Genomic DNA, 20,836 nt, shown 5'->3' on the forward strand with positions numbered 1-20,836 from the left:
CTCTTTCCCTGGAGGACCTCCCACCAGGTAGCAGATGTACTGCATTTAATCTGCCCAACGACCCCATGAGTCATCACCCTCGCTTAACCGGTGTGGAAACCAGTCCAAAGAGGTTGGGTGATATGTCCGTGGCCACGGAAAACACTCGGAAGTGAAGGTGCGTTTGACCTCACCCCTCTGTCCCCACAGCTCTGCTCTTTCTTCCTCACCACACCACCTTCCTTTCAGAAGGTCTTGTTGACTTTTTCAGTGGTATGCAAAGTTCAAAGCAGGAAAACATAGTGTCACTTTGGAGATACTCATTCTGTCAGTGAGAACTTCAAAATAAAGTTAAAAATTAAGCAGCAAAGCCAGACTCGGGCTGTGCTCTGAGTGCTGGAGCCAAACTCAGGGCTGTCTCACTGCCACGTGGCTTGTTATTTATACTTGTGAAACAGCGGAATTGTTTGAAAGGAGAGAAGGGACGACAACAACGCGAAGGTAGCGTTAGAGTCTAGGGCTTAAGATACTGATTTAATGGTGAAGGTAAGTGCTTTTCTTCTTTCTGGGTCAGATGCAGATGATAATAAGTTACCCATCAGAGAGCTATTGAAGGGAGGGAAAGTCAGAAGGAAAACTACCAGCCGCCTAAGGACCTCCATCTGGCTCCAGAACAAAGAAGAGACTTCTAAAAAAGGTAATCGAGTCAGTCAAGAGCCTAGAGCCAGGCTTGAGAGGCCACCAGTGCCAGGGACACTGGGGACGATGGTCCCAGCTCTGAGGATTCCACGAGCATTAGCTGTTACACCCTGGTGAACTGATCGGGTTCTGGCTGTGGAATAAAATCCTGGACCAGCACTTACAAGGTTTAGGTTTGGGGACTGGGGCTAATGAGCCCTTTGAGATTTCTCAAGTTGTCTCTCAGGAAAAGGAGAATATGAACAAAGGTGTGGGTAAAATTGAAGGCGAGAAAACATGTGCGCTTGTGGAGATCGGCTGGTTTGTGAGCCGAGAGAAGGTGCCCAGAGATGGCGGTTAGGGCTTGGATGGGAAGCCTGGGGAAAGACTCAGGGAAGGCGGCCAGAGAAAGGCACGGCTAGGCTCACGTCGGCCTGGAAGCCATAGCCTGAGGTTGTCACTTGGCGGAGAGGTGTGTGGGTACTCCTGCCTATCTCCTGATGAGCCAAGTTTTGAGGTCCCCACGGCAGTACCCCCAGTTACCCCTTAAGTTTGGCATAACCCTGCCATCTAGGATTGTCCACTCTTGGTGCTCAGTACACTTTTCATGTTTCTTTCTTTCCATAATTAAATTCATAAATGAAACGACAGCGTGACATATATGACCTACTGGAATAATTGGCTTTATTTCAGAACTACCAGCCTTTCAGAAAGGCAGACAGGAGATGAAAGGAGTCTCAGTTTTACCAACACAGAAAAGGTGACTTCTTCCCATATTCTGTGATATTTGTAGCAATGAATCTGCTCCTCATCTGACTCGTACATTCCAGCCCAGAAGAACCCACTTTTAAAAGGAAAAGTTTAAAGCCCATTTAACAATCAGTCAAAATCCTTTTTGTTGAGACCTAGTCTGTGTGCTAGAAGCCTGCACTTAGCCATCGCAGAGGCCCACATGCCAGTCTGCTGGTGTTGCCGCTGTTACCATCAGTCGCAGTTTTCGGCCTGTAGTTACTGCCTCACAACTGTCCCATGAAGTCATAGTGTCCCGTTTTCCCCAGGAAACGATTAAAGCTTGGGGAGCTTATGACACCTGCTTTACTCAGACTGTGAAGAGCGGAAAAGCCGTAGGTCCCGAGACGCCCTTTGAACGGCAGGTTCATGCTCCTTCAACTACAGGTAACATTTACCCTGAGCAAACGAGGGGCCTCAGCCAACATAGGTGATGCAAGACAGGCTGGGCATCAGGGGAGAACTAAGAGCGACAGAGAAGCCATCATAGCGGAATAGTGAGTTTGACACTAAGTGGAATAGAAGGAAAAAAATAACTATTCTTTTGCTTATGCATAAACCATATTGTCTATACGATTAATTGCATACCAAATACAACTCCATCATGTCAAAATTACTTTAAAATGTAGCATTTTCCTTTAACTTAATTTCACTTCAATTTTCTCTGTCTGTGTATAGCTCTGACACTAGGATTCACTATTTTACAAGCGTCAAGGGGAAGTTCCCTGCCAGCATTCTCTGCTGGGCTAGGACATTTCACTGTCTCTAAAGCATATCGATTATGCCAGCACTCAGACTCCATAATTTTATATGCTTCTGGGATTATTTCGGAGAAATAGTTTCCATTATTGTGTCACAGAAAGATCCTGGTTTGAATGGTTTGGCAAGTCCACCTGCTCTGTGTTTGTCTCATGGAAAGGAAACAGGGAAATTAACAACTGAAATTAGCTATCGAGACAAAATTCAGAGACGCATTTGAAACCGTAAAGCCGAGGTAGGGATGGCAGCAGACGGCAAGGGAAGGACAGCTAAAGTGATGGGTTTGTGATATGATTTCACCAACAAAACACAAGAGAGAAATGTCGTTTTTATTCTTTGAAATATTCTGAGCTCAACTTGGAAGCATTGTTTCACCACCCAGTTTCCTTCTGGGATACATGATTAAAAATTTAAAGTCATGCATCTCGAATACTGCAAAGCAAACCTACCCTGTTCTGCTTACAGAGTGCTTGTGCTTAAAATGTGAATATAAGGGGAAGTCGGATTAATGGAAAGGGCGCTGTCTGGGCTCTAGGAGAGCTGGGGCTGCCTGGAAAACCCCGTGTCTGGAGGCAGTTTGCCTCTTTCTGCACTTCCATCTTCTCATCAACAAAACCCACAGCTGAGCCAGAAGCCCTCTGAGTCTCCTCCAGCTGCAGAATTCTGTGTTTACAAGGTTGAGTGGACAGGTTGGTGGGACAGATTTACATGGAGTGGGAGTGCTTGTAGTTGTATAGGGGGTTAAGGAGTTGCCTCCAGCCAAGTCTAGGGGTCACACATAATGAGGGGAATCAAACAGAAAATGGCCCAAACGATGGGTCAACCCGGTGTCCATCCAGCTTGCTTCAGCTGGGATCCCAGGGTGGAACGCTGGGCTCAAGCCCTGGTATTCCCCCATCCTAGCGAGCCTGATGGCTTCCCAAGGCAGAGAAAATGCAGCGTGTTTCCTGGTGCTGACCTTCTCTTGTTAGCAACTGGGCATCCAGCTGGGGTCATGGGGATGAAAATAGAAACAGTCACAGCTTAGATGGGGTGATCTTCCTGGCATTCTAGAGACACATGGCAAGCAGAAAACCATCCTGACCATGGTCAAGAAGCCTAATTATTGTTTTTTCAAAGATACTTAGCTTCTTCTCAATATAACATGCATATCTACTAATTGTAGGGGGGAAAAAAACCACTTGGTAACTATGGAAAATCACGAAGGTGGATGTGACCATCGTGGGTGGTAACCAGCCTGTGTGAGTCTGTTTCTCTATCTGGGGTCCTTCACGTAACACAGGCGTAGAGCCTGCTTTGCACACGAGAGTACAAGCATTTCCCTAATGTCATTCAAATCTTCAAATTCACATTCACATTCTTCTAACACAGGCCATTATAAGAATCTATTAAAATTGCCAAACGTTTATTGTTAGGTTACCTTCTCTCCCGCACTGTGCTGTGTTAACTAATACTGCCAAGGAATCTGGGGGCAGAGGTCCTCATCTGAATCTTTCTTTATGAACCTGTGTCCTAAGGCCATAGCTTATGACCACCCTGAAGGGGGCGGATAAGATGCAAAGCTTTGAATGAGGAAACCGAAGCCGGGTCCATGTGTTTGTCATGGATCCTTCTGCTTAGAAGTGGCTGCAAAAGTTAGAACAGTTTTAGGATGAGGATTGTTCCTAAAAGAAACAAGTGTATGTATCCCCAAAGAGTTTGATGGGTGCACAAGTATCAAGCATGTCCCTTTGGGGTCATGAATTCTCTCTACCTGTCAAACGAGCAGGAGTTATTCATAATTATAGTGGAAAGCCCCTTCCCCCATCCAGTATGATTTTACAAGTGATTTAAGACTTTTTCAGCCAATAAAGCATCCAAATTGTGTGCAGCAAAGACAAGAATCAACCTTTTCAACCTTTAACGGTAATACATACAAGTGTTGCACAATATCATCTTTCCTGTTCAAAGATGACACCATTTAACATTGTTCCAATTGTACAGAAGGGATGCAAACATGGTCAGAGTAAAAGGGAAGGCTGCTCTGGGGCTTTCATCCTCCGCTTTTGTGCTGAACTTAACTTCCCTGCCCTCTGACCCACCTCCAGCCATCGCTGTCCTCACCTTTGCACGGTTTTAGGTGGTTTGCACTTTTCTCATTTTCCTCTTGCAGCACTGCTCAGAAAAGACAGGAAAGGAAATGGATGGGTAAAGAATTGGAATGACATAGCTGGGACTGACTTTTATAAGAAAGCCAGACTTCCTCCGGAAGCACTGAAGACTGTACTGCCCAGTGGAAAGCAGTCTGTGTCGAATCACAGTTTTCCTGATGCTGAGGGAAGGACACCACTTGCATGAGGAAGTCATTTGTGTGTCATGTTCTGGATTGTGGTTCTCCCCGCAGATCAAAGCCTGTTGTGGTGAAAGAGATTCAGGGCAGAGGGGGACCCCATCACAAAGTGCGGTGCCATTTCCCAGAGCAGCCAGATGGAGGAGAAGCCATCCACCAGGAAAGGTAAAGCCACCTTCTGTGTTTGCCGCATGCCTAGTGGGAGAGCTGTCCCTTTTTCTCCTGTGCCCCTTACTCACCCTCACCCCCATCCTCCTGCTTCCATCACGGCCTCGTTGTAGAGACTCTCAGTGTAACATTGGACCAGTGCCAGCCCCTCATCCTGTCACCTGTTGCTTCTTCCATAGGGAGCCCCACTGAATTATCCATCAGAAATCAATCCTGAGATCTGAGGAATGGAAAGAGTCTTGAAAATGTTACCTTAAACAAACCCGCAAACTATGCATGACTTCCTGCTATGATATCCTTGCCAAGTAGCTGGCTCTTTGTCCTGAGCTTGGAAACTGCAGGAATGGAAATAATTATTTTGCAGGCAACCTATTCCTGAGCCAACTGGCCGATAAAAATGATTTCTGCCATTATATTTTTTCTATTCCTCCACAGGTTCTGTCTTTGTTTCTCTTTAGTTCCAGTTCTCCAAATAGGGAAAAAAAAAGTTGACTCCCTCATTCATATGGGAACCCTTTCAATATTGGCCCATTGTTCCACTTCCTGGGGACTTTGTAAAGAAAACGTGTGACCCTTGTAACATATTGACAACTCCGCAGCACCGAGTCACCTACAGACTTGTAAAAATGGTTCTGTGAGTCAATTGTTGGAAAAGCTAAATATATGTGAAGGTTCAGCCAGGTCACACACAACAGAAATATTTCCGAATGAATATTACCCTAGGAGTTAGTGGAAATGCTCATTTTCTGTCTCTCAGTTATTTCAAAGAGAACCCTTGCATGTTCGATCACCTTCATTCAAAAGCAGCTCTCTAAGTATAAACTTTCAAGATTTATGGTAAATAAATATGCAAAACATACGGGACCAGTGACTCGCAGCTGGGTTTTGTGACGGCTCTGCCACCATCTTTCCTGTTCTCTTTATTTTGGAACAATGTGACATAAATGCCCTCATTTAGGTCTTCCCCTGTTTGTCACCTGCTTCCCACACCTCTGAGATAAAAAGGCTTGACAGCTTTACTTGCTGTAAGATCCCGGATTCGCATCATGAAGCTACCTAAGGGATATGACAAAGGAGGGTTGTAGTCGTGGTTATTCTGGTGACAAAAGACAGTGGCACTGTGTGAGGTCCCCTGAGGTTTGTTTAGATTTGACCTTGGGGGTGTGGAAGGGGCCGCTTCAGTGGGCAGCTCAGGGCCTCTCCTGTGTCGTCCCCTAGGTTCCTGCTCCCTGCGCTATGGGCTGGCTCTCATCATGCACTTCTCCAACTTCACCCTGGTAACCCAGCGGGTGAGCCTCAGCATTGCTGTCATTGCCATGGTGAACAGCACCCGGCAGACAGCTCTGTCCAACGTCTCCGCAGCGGGACCTGCGGCTGAAAACCCTGAGGACGCCGGCAGGCCCATCCAGGAGTTCAACACAGGGGTAAGGGGAAGTGGGTGGAGAAGGCGGCGCGTGGTTGGGACGGAAACCCCAGTCCCACTGGAAGATTTGGGTCTTCATTCTGGGGCATCCAGAAGCGCACGATTTTAATGACAAATTCAAAAGGATTGGGATTATTTTTCTTCGAGATATGGTTTACCTCTGTGATAATAATCTTATGGAGATTATTGTAATTACAAGGTGAGAGGATAGAGGGAAAGATTGTGACACCTGCTAAAAAAGAACAGATGACTGGCTGCCTTCCGTGCAAAGCTCGGCACTGTCTCAGGGCGCCTTTCTGCCTGGCCCTGCAGGACTCTGCACCTGCTAGTGTCCTCGAGCCATTTGCCAACTCTGTACGTTATAAGCGACAAGCACCAAGGCCGGTGACTTCCACCCCTTGCTCTGCAAATGAATTGTGTCCCATGGACAATCACCTGATGCTCACTGCCCCCTGCCCCCAGGGGAATAAGCCGGTCTTGCCATATATTTAAAATTGATTTCAGCATCATTCCCTACTTACATGTGCATATATGTGGTTCCTGGAGCTCTGCTTTGGACCAGTTGTAACTTCTTACCAACCCTCTCATTCATCAGTGAGTTAAAATAAAACTATTACACGTTCACTTTATATTTGCACGAGAATCATAATTATCACCCTGTTTAAAAATTACCCCTTGACTCTGCCCTTCACTGTGCACTGCTAATGTCCCCCTCACCTTTCCTGATTTTATTACCTTGGACCCATCTGGTTTTAATGACTTCTCTGCCTCAGTCTTTCTTCCGTCATTCACTCTACACACAGACTCTCCCATGCTAAGGGTCCCCGATGCCATCGGGGTGCCAGGCTCCCGTCTGCTCTCGGCGCCCAGGGCGTCTGCTCTGAGCTCAACAGACGCCTGGCCAGTTCCCCACCTTGCGACAGCTTTCCAAGAGCTGCACGTCTACTTCTGCTGGTTTCTTCCACTAGAATGAATTCTCCAACTTCTCTTTCTACAAATCCCAGTCATGCTTCAAAAGATGGCTCAAATACTGCTCCCTGTTTTACTGAGGTTCATCCTCACACTTGAATTCTGATAGGAATCTTGTGTGTCTTACATTATAGATAAAACGCTTCACATTTTATGTATTTTGGCACTTTACTTCAATTTGTAGCATGATGCCCCATGTCTAGGGACGATGAAACAGTTCCTGGGTTTCTTCAGAAGAAGTCTGTGACGTCACTACATGCAGGTGTGGGGTAGACAGGCGGCGCCGGCCCCTAGTCTCCGTTAGGGGCTGTTTTGATGAGAGCGCCCTCCAGTTGTGTCTTCCTCATTCTTTCAAAGGAGAGTCAACATGTCATCCACCTTTCACGGAAGCAAACTAGTCTGAGGAAGCTCTTCCCCAGATGAAATTCCTCTCGGCCTCTCATTTACATCTTTCTACCCTCCATCTGTGTAATTATTTATCTCTTTCCTTCTTCATTTCCTCTGTTTCTGCTTTCCCGGAGAGGAGGGGATTCAGGGTGTACTTGGTTGCTTGTTTGGAAAAGGTGGAATATCTAAGTTAGACAAAAAATAGAGAAAAACCAAATTTGATGCTTAAGAGTCGGGCCCCAGCAACCCCGAGCAGCTCTGGCTGAGAAGTCGACTTTCCTAAAGCGTTTCCGGTGTTCTCTCCCCAGACCTCCGTGTACGCGTGGAGCCCAGAGACACAGGGTGTCATCTTCAGCTCCATCAGCTATGGCATAATACTGACTCTCATCCCAAGCGGGTACTTAGCGGACATATTCGGCGCGAAGCAGATGCTGGGGGCTGGTCTGCTGACGTCTTCCCTCCTCACACTCTTCACACCCCTGGCTGCTGACCTTGGAGTGACCCTGCTCATTGCCATCCGGACACTCCAGGGCGTGGCCCAGGTATTCAGATGCCTCCTTACCTCCAGCATTCCTGAACTGTCCAGAGATCAAAGGTCTCAATGATTTTCCTTTTAGGGAATGGCGTGGACAGGTCAGTTTACAATCTGGGCCAAATGGGCCCCCCCGCTGGAACGAAGCAAGCTTACCAGCATTGCAGGGTCAGGTAAGGGTGCATGCGTGGGTCACAGCCCTGCTGCGTCTTTCTTGCTATGCTGGGGTGGGGGGACGCGTTACGGGGAGGGGATTAAAGTGCCTCCCCCAAATTCAACAAGGTAAGATGGTTGCATAACAGGAGATGCATTGGCCCTGAAAAGCCACTGAGGCTCAGAAGTGGGGAAGGACCATTGTCTTAAGAAATTAGAAAAGCATTGCAGGAAAACAGGTAGAACTTAGAGAATTTGCATAAGTAGAAAAAGATCAAGTACCCTGTACACACGCCAATTTAGCTAAGGTTTGCAAGCGAGAATTGAGACTATCAGAATTCAGAGTGGTGAGGGAGAAGCGCGGCTGGAAGCTGGAAAGGAAGCATTGAAAGGGCTCACATCACTCTGAGCTCTTCCGTGTTCTCAGCTGATCCCCACAACCCTCTGATGTAACTACTGTTTTTAACTTGCAGTTTACAAAGGAGAGAATTAACAGATGCAGACAGAGATTAAGTAAAATGCCCCAGTGCAAATCTCAGTCAGGTGGTAGAGCGGGATTTGAGCCAGGCCTGTGGCCCCAGACTACACTGTCCGTCACCACCGCCGAGTGTGCTGGCTCGGACAACAGGACAGGTTCATCGCTGCCCCTGCCCGCAGATGGCCCTGAGGGTGCACAGCAGACCACCACACTGAGGTTCCCTCGTGTCACGCCTGTGGCTGCGGAGTCCCATGCATTGCTGCATCCGCACACATTTACTCCCCGGCTACCCTGCTTCCTCGGCAGCTTTCACCATCTCCTCAATCTGCAGATGCTCCGGGCTGGTCTTCCCTCTCCTCTTGCCTTGTTTCCTTCAAGCTTCTCGCTCCATCAAAGCACGTGGTCTCCCCGACGCACACCTGGGCATGTCTGTTCACCTGCTGGGGGTCCTTTACTGTGTCCTTCCGTGATGCAGATGAAACTGACCTCCTCGCTGCCTGGATACAAAGCTGCCCTCCCACGCGCTCCCAGCTGCTTTTCCACCCATCGGCGGCTGGAAGCAGGCTCAGGCCCCAACCCAACACTGCACTGGCTCCTCTCTGGCCTTATTTACTTCACTTTCCGGGAAAGTCCTCTGTTTTTACCAAAGCTCCAGCTCCTTTTACCACCTACTGCTTGGCTCACGTAAAGGGTTCTTAAATTTACCATTGGTTTTCATTTCCCCTCATGTGTTCTTTCATAGCGCATTGTGGGTTTATTATATTTATATTCTACAGCCTTCTTTTTTCCAAATCGTGACCCGTTGGAGGCAGGTCACAAAATCAATTAAATGGGTCAAAACTAGTATTTAAAAATAAAAGTAAATACCATTGAATAGAAAATGCTGGAGCATATTGCACATGGTATGGCTAAGTACGGGGTTTTGAAACTTGTTTAAGGGGTGTGTGTGTGTGTGTGTGTGTGTGTGTTGCCATGTACAATGCATTTCTTATTGTTGGTCTCTATAAAATATGTTCAGACTCCAGGGTCTACGTCGTACTACACTTGTAATAATTTTGTTCACACTTTTCTCCCCAACTTGACGGGAAGTTCCTTGAGAGCAGAGACTGTTTCTTACTAATTTTTGAAAATCTTTCCTTTTCTGGTCCCAACCTCCTGAGATACCTTGCCAGAATATAGCTCTGATTATAAGGAAATACAGGTGTGCTGTGGTTGCAGGGTTTCTGTGACAAACTAAGCGATGTCCATTTGGTCATGCTGGTGATAAGGAGCATTAATATGTCAGGAGGCCGGTCATTATTATTAGTTCTCATGACCTCACAAGGCTTGTTGGGGAGATAAGAAAGACTCGTCACCAGTCATCCCCAGCCTGCCACCTCACAGAAGGGACGATGTCCAGGGCGGCCACTCGCTCCCTCTTCTCTAGTGTCATGAGCGTTTTTTCCTCCCTCTTCTCTTCAGGGGCAGCGTTTGGGTCCTTCATCATCCTCTGTGTCGGGGGACTCATCTCCCAGGCCTTGGGCTGGCCTTTCATCTTCTACATCTTCGGTGAGTCGCTTTTTCTCAGTTCTAATGCCTGTATTTCCCAGGCACTCATCCCCATGCTTCCCACATGACGGGAAAAGTCTTCATTAAATGGAAGGTGATGAAGAATGCCGAGCCTTGGTGGCTTTCTTACTCTAGTCTGGGGGACAACTATGCACATCGCCGACCTCTGAGAGGGCAACCTCTCTACCCCATGTCTTCTGCAGAGCCTCTGCCATGACCTCTGATATGCCAGGTCTCCTTCTGCGTGTGGTTAAGATATCAAATTGGTAAAGTGGACTTGAAACACTTTAGATGTGTCTTCGTATTTCACTATAATTATTATTTCTGTCAAGATGCACTTAACCTATCCCCTACCAGGTGAAACGTGTAAAGCTCCACAAAAAGGTACCTTTCCCTCTGGGGACCTCCAGGAGTTATGCCATAAGATTCAGTCTCTCTGTCCCCTAAGGTGCTACTGGTATTTATTTATTCTCTAGTCTGGCTGGTGTGTAATTATTTATTTTCTCCATCTCCAGTAGACTATGAAATGCTGGAGGTATGGAGTCCATTCTATCATATGCTATACTATCATAGTTCCTGGCTATAGCTTTATAAATAAATGGATGGCCGAATTCAGTAATTAGAGGGAATTTAAAGAACATTAGTCCCCAGAATCTTTTAACACAGAACCTTCTTCAGATGACACATCTCAGCAATGAGACAAGTTTCTGTTCTATTGTTATAACCAAGTGGTGTCAATAAGGTTTTGGCTTGGATGGCTTTCTCGGGAACGATGTTAATCCCAGGTCATTTTTGTCCACATACGTAAATCAAGTACTGTTGAGACATATTTCTTCTGGAAATCCGTCCTGGATGTGTTGTTTGAGTACAAACAACACTGTTCTTTGTAAATGTGTTGGAAATTTTTCCCTTGCTACGCTGATATTACGGCAGCTTGTTTCATGCATGTATGGCTACTCTACTCTTCAGTCCCAACTCTTCAGATCTTTGCAAAATAAGACAATGATGTGTGTAGTAAGAATGTGCCGCTAATGACATCACACTGTCGCCACTGGAGTTCTACGAGTAATTAGCGTTACGATGGCACTTCCACACTCATGTTATCTCCAGAAGGCTCGACACTGACAAATGGCCGTCTGTATGTGAGACGACAGCTTTAGTTCAAAGGACATTTGTAGAACAATCAAAAAAAAGAAGTGGGAAAATTTAAGTCCTTGTGGTCGGTAACCGTGTGTTGCCGGGAGGCGTGCCACATCAGAGGAAACTACTCCCCCTCCCCCGCCAGCTCACAAATTGGCCTGAAAACTGACTGGGTCCCGACTTCCCAGGTGGCATCGGCTGTATCTGCTGCTTGCTGTGGTTCACTGTGATTTATGATGACCCCAGGCATCACCCATGCATAAGTGTCAGGGAAAAGGAATACATCGTGTCCTCGCTGGCTCAGCAGGTACCATGCCCCCCGCTCTCTGTGACCTCTCCGGAGGAGGCACGCTCTGCCTATGCCGATGCCCATGCCGATGGCGTCTTTCCTTTCAGCCCACATCTCCCAGACGATCTGTCCCCATAAAGGCTATGGTCAGATGCCTACCGCTCTGGGCCATTTTCACGGGGTTTTTCAGCCATTTCTGGTTATGCACCATCATCATCACGTATCTGCCGACGTACATCAGTTCTGTGCTCCGTGTCAGCATCAGAGATGTGAGTACACTTCTGACACTTCTGTGCAAATGACAGTGACAATGAAGGGAGTTAATTAGTCCCGTGCTGCTCACTGCCTTCTGGCTTTGCATTCACCCTCACGATGACCTTGACAGAGCCACTGGACTGATTCCCGCTGAACAGGTGTGGAGACAGGGCACAAGGAGATGAGGTGACTTGCCTTGGGTCACACAACCTCTGAGTGATGGAGCTTCCGCGATACGTGCTCTGAACGGCTGTGCCACACTGCCACGCCAGCTGATCCCTTGGGGTCCCTTAGAAATTAATGTCACTTTTCTCTGGACATCATGTAATGCAAGCGCTGGCCGTCTGCCCTGAGACAGCGTCCCTCTCGTGTGGAGCAGGCTGCTGATTCCCTTAGAACAACCCATGTGGCAGGGGGAGGGCCTGGTGGTCCCTGGGTGGCTTCGGGGTCCCGCATCTCTGTCCTCACTGTCCCTGCTTCCTCTCGTCAGAGCGGCCTTCTGTCCTCCCTGCCCTTTGTTGCCGCAGCAAGTTGTACGATTCTGGGAGGTCAGTTGGCAGATTTCCTTCTGTCCAGGAATCTTCTCCGATTAATCACCGTTAGGAAACTTTTTTCGTCCCTGGGTAAGGATGGGCGCGTGGGCTAGGTTAGCCAATTCCTTTGGCCACGCACAATCGGAGAGGGTGTCTGATGGCGGGTCTCTTCGCCAGGGCTGCTCCTCCCGTCACTCTGTGCCGTGGCCCTGCCCTTCGTGGCTTTCAGTCACGTGACCACCGTTATCCTGCTGATACTCATTCCTGGGACCAGCAACCTGTGTGACTCGGGGTTCATCATCAACACCTTAGATGTTGCCCCCAGGTAAGAGCTGTCCCCTCCCCGGCCCCTCCGAGGTGTCGGGCCTTAGTCTCCTTCAACAAGTCCTTCATTTTGTTCATATATGATCAATGATGGCAGAGTAGTGACAAGTAATGAGAAACGTCAGCATGTGGCCATGACCAAAGGCGTTTTAGAGCAAGAGCTTCCCGAACCCCCCTGTCCCCCACACCTCCAAGACTGGCCTTTGCTCTGGGAAAGGGCCCACATGCATGTGTTTGGGGACGCGCCCAGAGTGTTGGTGATATCAGCACATATTTACACATGTGCCCTCAGCCAAACCCCATGTGAAGGACCTTCATGTCCACACATCCGGTCCTCACAGCTGCATAGGTAGGTCTTCTCCTTAGACTTACTCTGCAGAGCAGCCTGAGGCACAGGTCACATGCCTGCCCAACGTCACTCAAAGGCAAAGGCGGGACTTAAACCCTGGCAGTCTGTCCCAGGTCTGGTGTCCTGTCCACACACTGCCAACCGTGCCAAGCAGCCAGGTGGGAACCTGACTTGTTCCCCGGCGGTTGCCTCGGTGGTAGGTGATTTCAGGGTTCACAAGAGGAGATTGCCCCGAATGTCTTCAGGTGAAGGAAAACCAGGGTGAGGCAAAATGACTTTGCCTTTGGAACTGAATTGCATTACAGTCGAGTTGCTTGAAAAGCCATCTTTCCATATAAGAACAGGCTGCTCTAGAAAGCTTGCTATGTGGTAAAGCAGCTTTCTGGATAAAGCCAGCCATGCAATCATCTCTCCACAGATACGCAAGCTTCCTCATGGGCGTCTCCCGGGGATTTGGGCTCATGGCCGGCATCATCTCCTCCACGGCCACCGGCTTCCTCATCAGTCAGGTGGGCCATTTATTGACCATCTGCGCGTGGCAGGTATCGTTTCGGGCACAGGAGACATGCATCCGAAGATGGTGTGGTCTGGTGGGGAGACACAACTGCTCTGAATCAGACTCTGGTAGGATGGGGTCTCAGGGACAGATATGCGCAGAATGTCTGAAGATGAGTAAAGTTAGACTGATGATAAGGAGCAGTGCAGGCAGAGAAAACAGCATGGATGGCTTCCTAGAGGCACGAAAGCATGAAGCAGTTCTTAGTCACAGCAGAGTGAATGACACGCCAGGGAATGGTAAGAGGTGAAGACAGGGGGAGGTTATGAACAGTCTGTTCAGATTCATTCCAACTTGAAAAACATCACAAAATGGAAACACAAGGGTCCCAAGGCCAGTTTAAAGGGAGGCTAAATTACAGTGAAAAGAAGATGACCGAGAGCAAACAGGGCACGTGGCCGTGAGGCTCCTCAGTGGGGGTGGGGGCAGGTAGAGCAGAGGGGAAGGCAGGAAGGACCAGGCTGAGACAGAAGGACCAAGAGGCAACTTACAACAACATTTTCATTTCGTTTTCAATATGTCTTTATGTGATCGAGTGCTGGGTTAACAGTGACTACCCTGGCAGAGATGAAGTCTAACGGACTTGGCAGGGAAGGTTGTACAGGTAGACCCATCACCACATGATGTCCTGTCACTGCATGACGTCCATCTCATTGGCTCTTGTGATGGACGTCAACAGCCTGAAACAAAGCAAAACAGAGCGAACACAGGATGAGATCTCAATGACGTCATTTTAGGCATAATTTTAAATGGGTAATATAATATTGTCACAAATGTTGAAGTCCAAATTTCCAAAAAATATTCGTGTAGGTGAATTTGTTTGGGTTTAAAGAAAAATCCATCTCAACCCAGAACCGTGTCCATCTTGGACTCATTCTATTTCTAACAATTTCGTAAAACCTTCTTTGATAACTTACGTGGCTATTGCCTATTGTTCTAATTTTGTGACACACAAAATGGACGCTCTCTAGGATGGTGGGGAAGGAACTTGTGAGACTGTTGTTTGCTTGCAGGATTCTATGTCTGGCTGGAGGAACGTCTTTTTCCTGTCTGCTGCTGTCAACATGTTCGGGCTGGTTTTTTACCTCACGTTTGGGCAAGCAGAAATCCAGGACTGGGCCAAAGAGCGGACCCTTACCCGCCTCTGAGGACTCAGAGCTGCAGACTTAAATGTAGAGCCAACCACTAACTTTTCAGCATTTTTTACTTGCTGTTCTTTCTTCATTGTCTTCATCACAGGCCCAGCAGTTCTCCACTACAGTTGTGTGTTAGATTTTTCTGGGGAGTCTCTAAGGCAAACAGACTCAGGGGCCCCAGAGATTCTGAATGAAGTGGTCTGGGGTCGCCCCCAGACACCACCCAGAGTCAGACACAGCCCAAGGTTTCTAACAAACAGCCACGGGTGACCACTGCTGGACAAGCATGAATCACCAATTCCCCTTGCCTTTGAATTTTCCTCTTTGGAAAGTACTGGGTGAATAAAAATCTATGTCAGGATCATCACGGATAAGTACCTTCAAGGGGCAATTATAAACACAGAGACCATCTGCTGGGAACTGTAAGCCTGTGTTAGAGAGCTCAGCACAGAATTTCAAAGCTGTAATCCACACAATTCACATTTTTATTATTTTTTTATACATTGTGAACCTTCGATGTTTATTTATGTGGTGAAATTCTATTAAAGCTCACCTGCTAACATTAAATAGAGCATTTCTACATTATTTAGATTAGGGTTATCTCCATCAGGCAAAATAGGTATTTACTGGTCCTAGCTAAATCCCAGGAGATTAACGGCCAGGAAATGACCAGGAGAGAATGGAATAAATGAGACTAACTAGAAATTGGGGGAGAGGAGACCGAATTGGAAAGCTTGCACGGTGAGGGGAGGCAATGTGGGCACTTCCAAAAGGGACAAAGAGATAGTTTGGGCCATATACTGGGAACTGACGGGAGATAACGGAAGTGCCTGCAAATGAAATGACAATTTATATAGAGGAGAACAATACTGACGGCTCCACAGGATGGGAGAAAGCACATCACCTCCCAGAGAAGCTCCTTTCCAGCGTACAAAAAAGATCACTGATGTCCTCATAGTTTCGTTGTTTCCCTGAGAGTGTCAGACAGTCGCTACGAACAGGACATGGTCCATTCTGGCTCCGAACACTTCAGACATCCGTTCGGGTGTCTCCACACACAGACCAGACTCCGGGTTTGCCCACCACTGTTCTAGAGGAGAAATTCCTACCACATTTAGACGCCCATGGACCACAGGGACTGGAACCTCCAGTCTCCTATCCACATTGGCGGGGGTTTTCAGGGACACAGCACATCAGGTCCTGCAGGTGGTGCTAAGGTGAGAACACTCTGGCTCTGCCTTCCTGGAACTTACAAGGTAGAGAGAAAGGAGGGCTTCCAGAAAATGAAAAGACGGAAAAAGGAGGGGGCAGTATAATGGATGGACATATTAAATACAGGGGAAAAGAGGAAAAAAGAGGCAAATGACTTAAATGGAGGCTTCCAGAAGAGAAATTCTAAGTGGTCTGTGACCTGACGAGGTGCTCCGCTTCATTCAACCTCGGAGAACTCAAAACCAAAGGCACAGTGACAAAGCACTGCCCACAGAACGGATGGATAGAAGGGAGGAAGGTGGGAACCAGCAAAGCCAGGGGCACTGCAAGGGTGAGCATACGTTAGGATTTCGGGAGCTGCTTGGCAATATCTCCGAAAGCTCACAGTTTGCAACGACAGGCATTTCGCTTAGAAATGCACACGTGCATTTGTATAAAGGTGGGCGCTGGCATTCAGAGAAGCACTGTCTGTAAGAGCCCAACATGAGACAAGCCAATTGTCTGTGAATGGCAGCGTGAGGAAGTGGGTTATGGTCCATCCACACAGCCCTGGGAATAAACCGAGCATGGCACACAGCAGCATCGGTGGGTCTCAGCAGCACAACAGCAGCTGAAAAGAGACAAAGACCTTTTAAAAATTTAAGCAGAGTTTTTTGCCAGACAAGACTATCCTATTAAAAATCAACTTAGGGGTTGCCCTGGGGCAGGGCGGAAGCAGTGAGGGGGGCTACGGGGTGCTGGTAATATCCTGCTGCTTCACTCGTTGCGAGCACATGGGTATTTTTACTTTGTGAAAAGTGTACATTTGCGTTTTGTACACATTTGTGCGTGTAAACATGTAGAAGAATTTGAAAGGTTGGAGGGAGGACGGGGGTGGCTATGGGAGACCTCACTGAGAAAGTGGCGTATGTGTGGAACTGAGCTCTGGAAGTTAGCTCTGGAAGAATTGCTAGACAACGAAAAACAGTACGTTCCAAGCCAAAGAACTAGCCTGAATGAGGAGAAGAATGAGTAGTAAAAATAATGACACAGTAATAGCCAACATGTGTGGCGTGTTTAATTCTTCACGACAACCCCATGGGGAGGTAGTATTGCCCCCATTTTGCAAAGGGGCAACACAGGCAACAAAGATAGCACGTAGTAGGCCTAAGAACCCATGCAGTCTGGTTGGACCTTAAGAATCAGGAAAACTTGGAAGACGTGAACTGACTCTTCTCAGGAACTGTAGCGAACGATGATTCTCAGGAATCAAAGTGAACGATGATTTTGAGGACGACAGAAATGGATACCGCTGTGGAAGTTGCCAGCTTGTTGGCTTTCGATACCGTACAGGGTACTAGCGCCTTCTGACTGTGTGTACCCAGAGTCTTAAGAGAACTTGTAGAGAAATAGCCCACAGTTGGGAGAAAATTTAATCCCAGCTTAAGCCTTACTTTAGTCACAATCACTCCACTTACAAGATAGAAGATTATTATCTGGCGTTTGACTTCAAACGAAGGCTAATAGGACTAATTAATTCAACGCTTGCAAAACACAGCAGGGCATACACTGACCAGGTGTGTGGCTTGCTGCACAGGGAGGCAGGCTGAGGTCAGCCCCACCCATCCTACAGGTGGCCCCGTTTTCTCCTACCATCAGTGGGTCCCCAGGTGCTCAGCTTATCCAGGGCCCTAGCAAACACAGCACACCATTTTGAAGGGCTTGCTGTCAGCGGGCAGTTGCCTGTACATGCTGTGCGGTGAGGGCACTGGACCTGGATCCTTGGTGCCCAGGTCTCCCATTCTCTGGGGTTCCTGGTGCCTGGAAGGACCCTGGCACCTCTTGTGAGTTGAAGGGGCTGCCTGCAGGCTTTCCTACTGAAAACGTCCTTCTCTGGCTTTCCTCTGCTTCCGTTTGATTTGTTGTCTGGTAAGTGATTTGGCTCTGACCGTGTCACTGCACTGGCTTGGAAGCTCTTGGGTCATCACCCGGTTCGCCGGGGGGAAGCACGTCACAGGCTCCTCCCTACTTATGCTCTGGTTTCAGCATCGCCATTTCTCCCCTCACCGCTGCAGTTCTTTCCTCTGCCCCATGACTTACTGGCTTCCCACTAACCCCTCCCCTCCCCAGACTTGTATCTTCCTTGCTTGTCATCACCCCATACGTCCAGGAGACCTGCACGATTTAACCCTTTGTGAGCATCAAACCCTGGGCCTCGGCACGAGTCACAGTGTCGACTCCCCAAGTCCAAAGCCAGCAGCCTTTCACACGTATTTTCCATTATGCATGCTTTCCCACCTGGAATACTCTCATGCAAACAGGTAGAAGGTGGAGGCATCTGGACATATGCTCAGCCTGTGCTGGTAAGACGACGCAGGGTCTCATTTACCAAACAGTTATGAGATCCCCCAAGATACAAATATCAACTTAATTCTGTTTACTACACATGCTCTATGCTCTCTAATAATTCTCATCACTGAACATAGCAAGTGTTCTGGCTTTTGGCAGGTTTTTGGCTGGAGGCCACTGTCAGGTCCTAGGGGCTGCCCACAGTTCCTTGCCATGTGAGTTTCTCCAACTTTCGGCATACTCCATCAAGGCCACAGGGAGAGCGATTAGCTTCAGCTCACTCAGAGGGAGTCGCTTGTAATGTAATGTAACCAGAGGTGGTGTCCCATCACCTTGGCTGGCTGGAAGCGATCCTTAAGTCCTGCCCCCACGGGGAAGGGGGGGGCAGGGTCACACAAATTTGTGAATACCATGACGTAGCAATCACTGGGGGTCACTCTAGGGTCTGTCTGTCATATCAAGTTAAAAATCAAGTCTCCTGGATTCTGATTCATATTGAATTCTTCATTGTAACCTTCCAGTTTCCAAAGTCCATGATTCATAGCATCAGTGCCCTCTTCCAGGGGTTAACTACTGTGTTTTCAGGATATTCATTAATTCGTGTCCTCTCACATACAGTCATTGGAAATATTTAACAGCCAGCATGGCCCTGCCACCACTGCATCAGGTAGACCAACAGGAACAATTCATTCAGATGGCACAGGAAACAGGATGTTGAAGGACACACAGTGGCCTGTAGCCCCAGGCTAAGCCTCTCGCGCCCTCCAGTCAGTCTTTCGGCAATCTCCGCCCAGGTGTCTGCCCTACTCACCTGTGAGGCGTCAGGCCTTGGTTTGCTGGCATCGCTTTCCAGGATCTTTCACCTCTACGATCCTAAGGCAACTTGGGGAAATCAGAGGTGATAGGAACTGAAAAATTATTCATTGATTGCATTGAAGTAGGAAGTTACTGCCCACCCCTGAGTCCGGGAGGAAAAGCTTTACAAAGATTTATCTGAGCTCCTCACTCTAATTACAGTGTGTTTTCTAGTTTCTTCCAAATTCTCCCCCCTCTCTTCCCTACAAAGGCCTGGGCTCCATGTGGAGAGAAAAGAGCATGGCCCTGCGGAGAGGCCCTTTGGTTAACCTGAAGGCACCTTTTTTCCTGAAGTGCTGAGGGCTTCCTTCAGACACAGCGGTCCCCTTCTCTCCCACACCATATAAATCCCACCAACGGGCACATATGTGTGCAGTGAAGGTACCCTCATGGAGTCAAGGGGAAAACAGAGCCTCTGCTCCAGACGGCACAGGGGAGCCCTGAGCTCCCGTTAGCTGGCGTCTGCGGCTACGTTTCCTCATCTATAAAACGGGGGCAGTAGTAGTCGCTGCATCATAGGACAGTTGTGAGCACAAAATGAGGTCATTCTCAGTCGTCACGTTCCACAATCAGGAGCACCTGACACACCTGCTGACCCACTTGTCCCATAGGTCGCTGTTCTGCTCATGTTTCCTGGGTCCTTTATGTTGGCTGTGCACGGGCCACCCGTGTGCCATGTAAATACCAATGGGCACACCTGCTCCTTGGTCCAAGGCCCACCCTTGGGCTGCCGGAACCTGCTTTGCTTGGACTGAAAGATACCAGTGCCAGGGAACCCCGGCTCAGCGACTGATGGGTGCTGCCATGTAAATACCCCAACTTCTTCATCGTTAATTAGGACAAGTCCAAGGTGAGGCCGAACTGCTCCCACCGCTCCCTGGCAGACTTAGCTTATTTTCACTCCCTTGTTTGGTCTCCTTCCTTTCCCTGCCCACATCCCCACATGTCTATCGTTTCTGTTGTTTTGTTTTTCTGAAAACACTGTCTATTAAATCACTTTTACAAGAATCGTAATCTCAAGGTCTACTTCTAGGAGCGGCAGTAAATTTATTTTTGGTAATACTATTAGTGTTATTTTATTATAGACATAGGTATAACATAATAAAGCAAAAAAGTAATCACACATGTTAGGAACCAACATGTTCAAGATAAGAGAAAAAATGTTAGAGAATAAAATCAAGGAAGTTTTTAAAAAAATCTAACTCAATTTGAAGTAGAAATATCAGAATTTATCTTTTTTTTCTTAAAAATACTTTCTTTTCAAGTTCTTCCTTCCACTGTAAAGACCTTGCAGCATGAGACAGTCTGAGGACTTATATATGATGCTATGCTTTTAATAGGAGAAATGACATAGTATTCGAGATTTATTTTATTTGTTCTATTTTTTTCAAGATTTACGTTAAAATACTACAGAGAACAAATGCTGATTATATGGAAATGCAAATGGTTAAATATTGATAATTGTTGAAGCTGGTTAACGGGTTATTTATATAAGACTGTTCTACCTTTTTATATGCTTGAAAAGTTCCATAACAAAATGTTAAATTGAAAAACCTTAATTAGAAAACAACAGCAACACAGGATTCCAATGTAGGATCCAGAAGTGATTTCAAAGAGTTTTGCAGAGCAACATAGGGCTTTGGGGTAGCGAACCGCAAGCTGGCTCC

At 47.6% G+C, this 20,836-nt stretch overlaps 1 protein-coding gene across 4 annotated transcripts; it reads left to right on the forward strand.

Annotated features, from left to right (window-relative positions):
* On the forward strand, positions 1 to 15,339 carry SLC17A2 (solute carrier family 17 member 2). 4 transcript variants are annotated; one of them, XM_081025215.1, is made up of 13 exons: positions 449 to 676; positions 1,716 to 1,833; positions 4,589 to 4,699; positions 5,921 to 6,126; positions 7,790 to 8,023; positions 8,099 to 8,186; positions 10,106 to 10,192; positions 11,521 to 11,639; positions 11,729 to 11,890; positions 12,367 to 12,499; positions 12,587 to 12,734; positions 13,501 to 13,591; positions 14,652 to 15,339. In XM_081025215.1, exons 3-13 carry the CDS (start codon positions 4,672 to 4,674, stop codon positions 14,784 to 14,786), a joined length of 1,431 nt encoding a protein of 476 aa, XP_080881341.1. In that variant the 5' UTR covers positions 449 to 676; positions 1,716 to 1,833; positions 4,589 to 4,671; the 3' UTR covers positions 14,787 to 15,339. The 4 variants fall into 4 exon arrangements, with proteins under 4 accessions (XP_080881343.1, XP_080881341.1, XP_080881340.1 ...); XM_081025217.1 differs by lacking the exons at positions 449 to 676; positions 1,716 to 1,833 and adding an exon at positions 1 to 157; XM_081025214.1 differs by lacking the exon at positions 1,716 to 1,833.
* Positions 15,340 to 20,836: the final 5,497 nt, after the last annotated feature.

This window comes from Rhinolophus hipposideros (genome assembly GCF_964194185.1).
Source record: "Rhinolophus hipposideros genome assembly, chromosome: 19".
NCBI lineage: Eukaryota > Metazoa > Chordata > Mammalia > Chiroptera > Rhinolophidae > Rhinolophus > Rhinolophus hipposideros.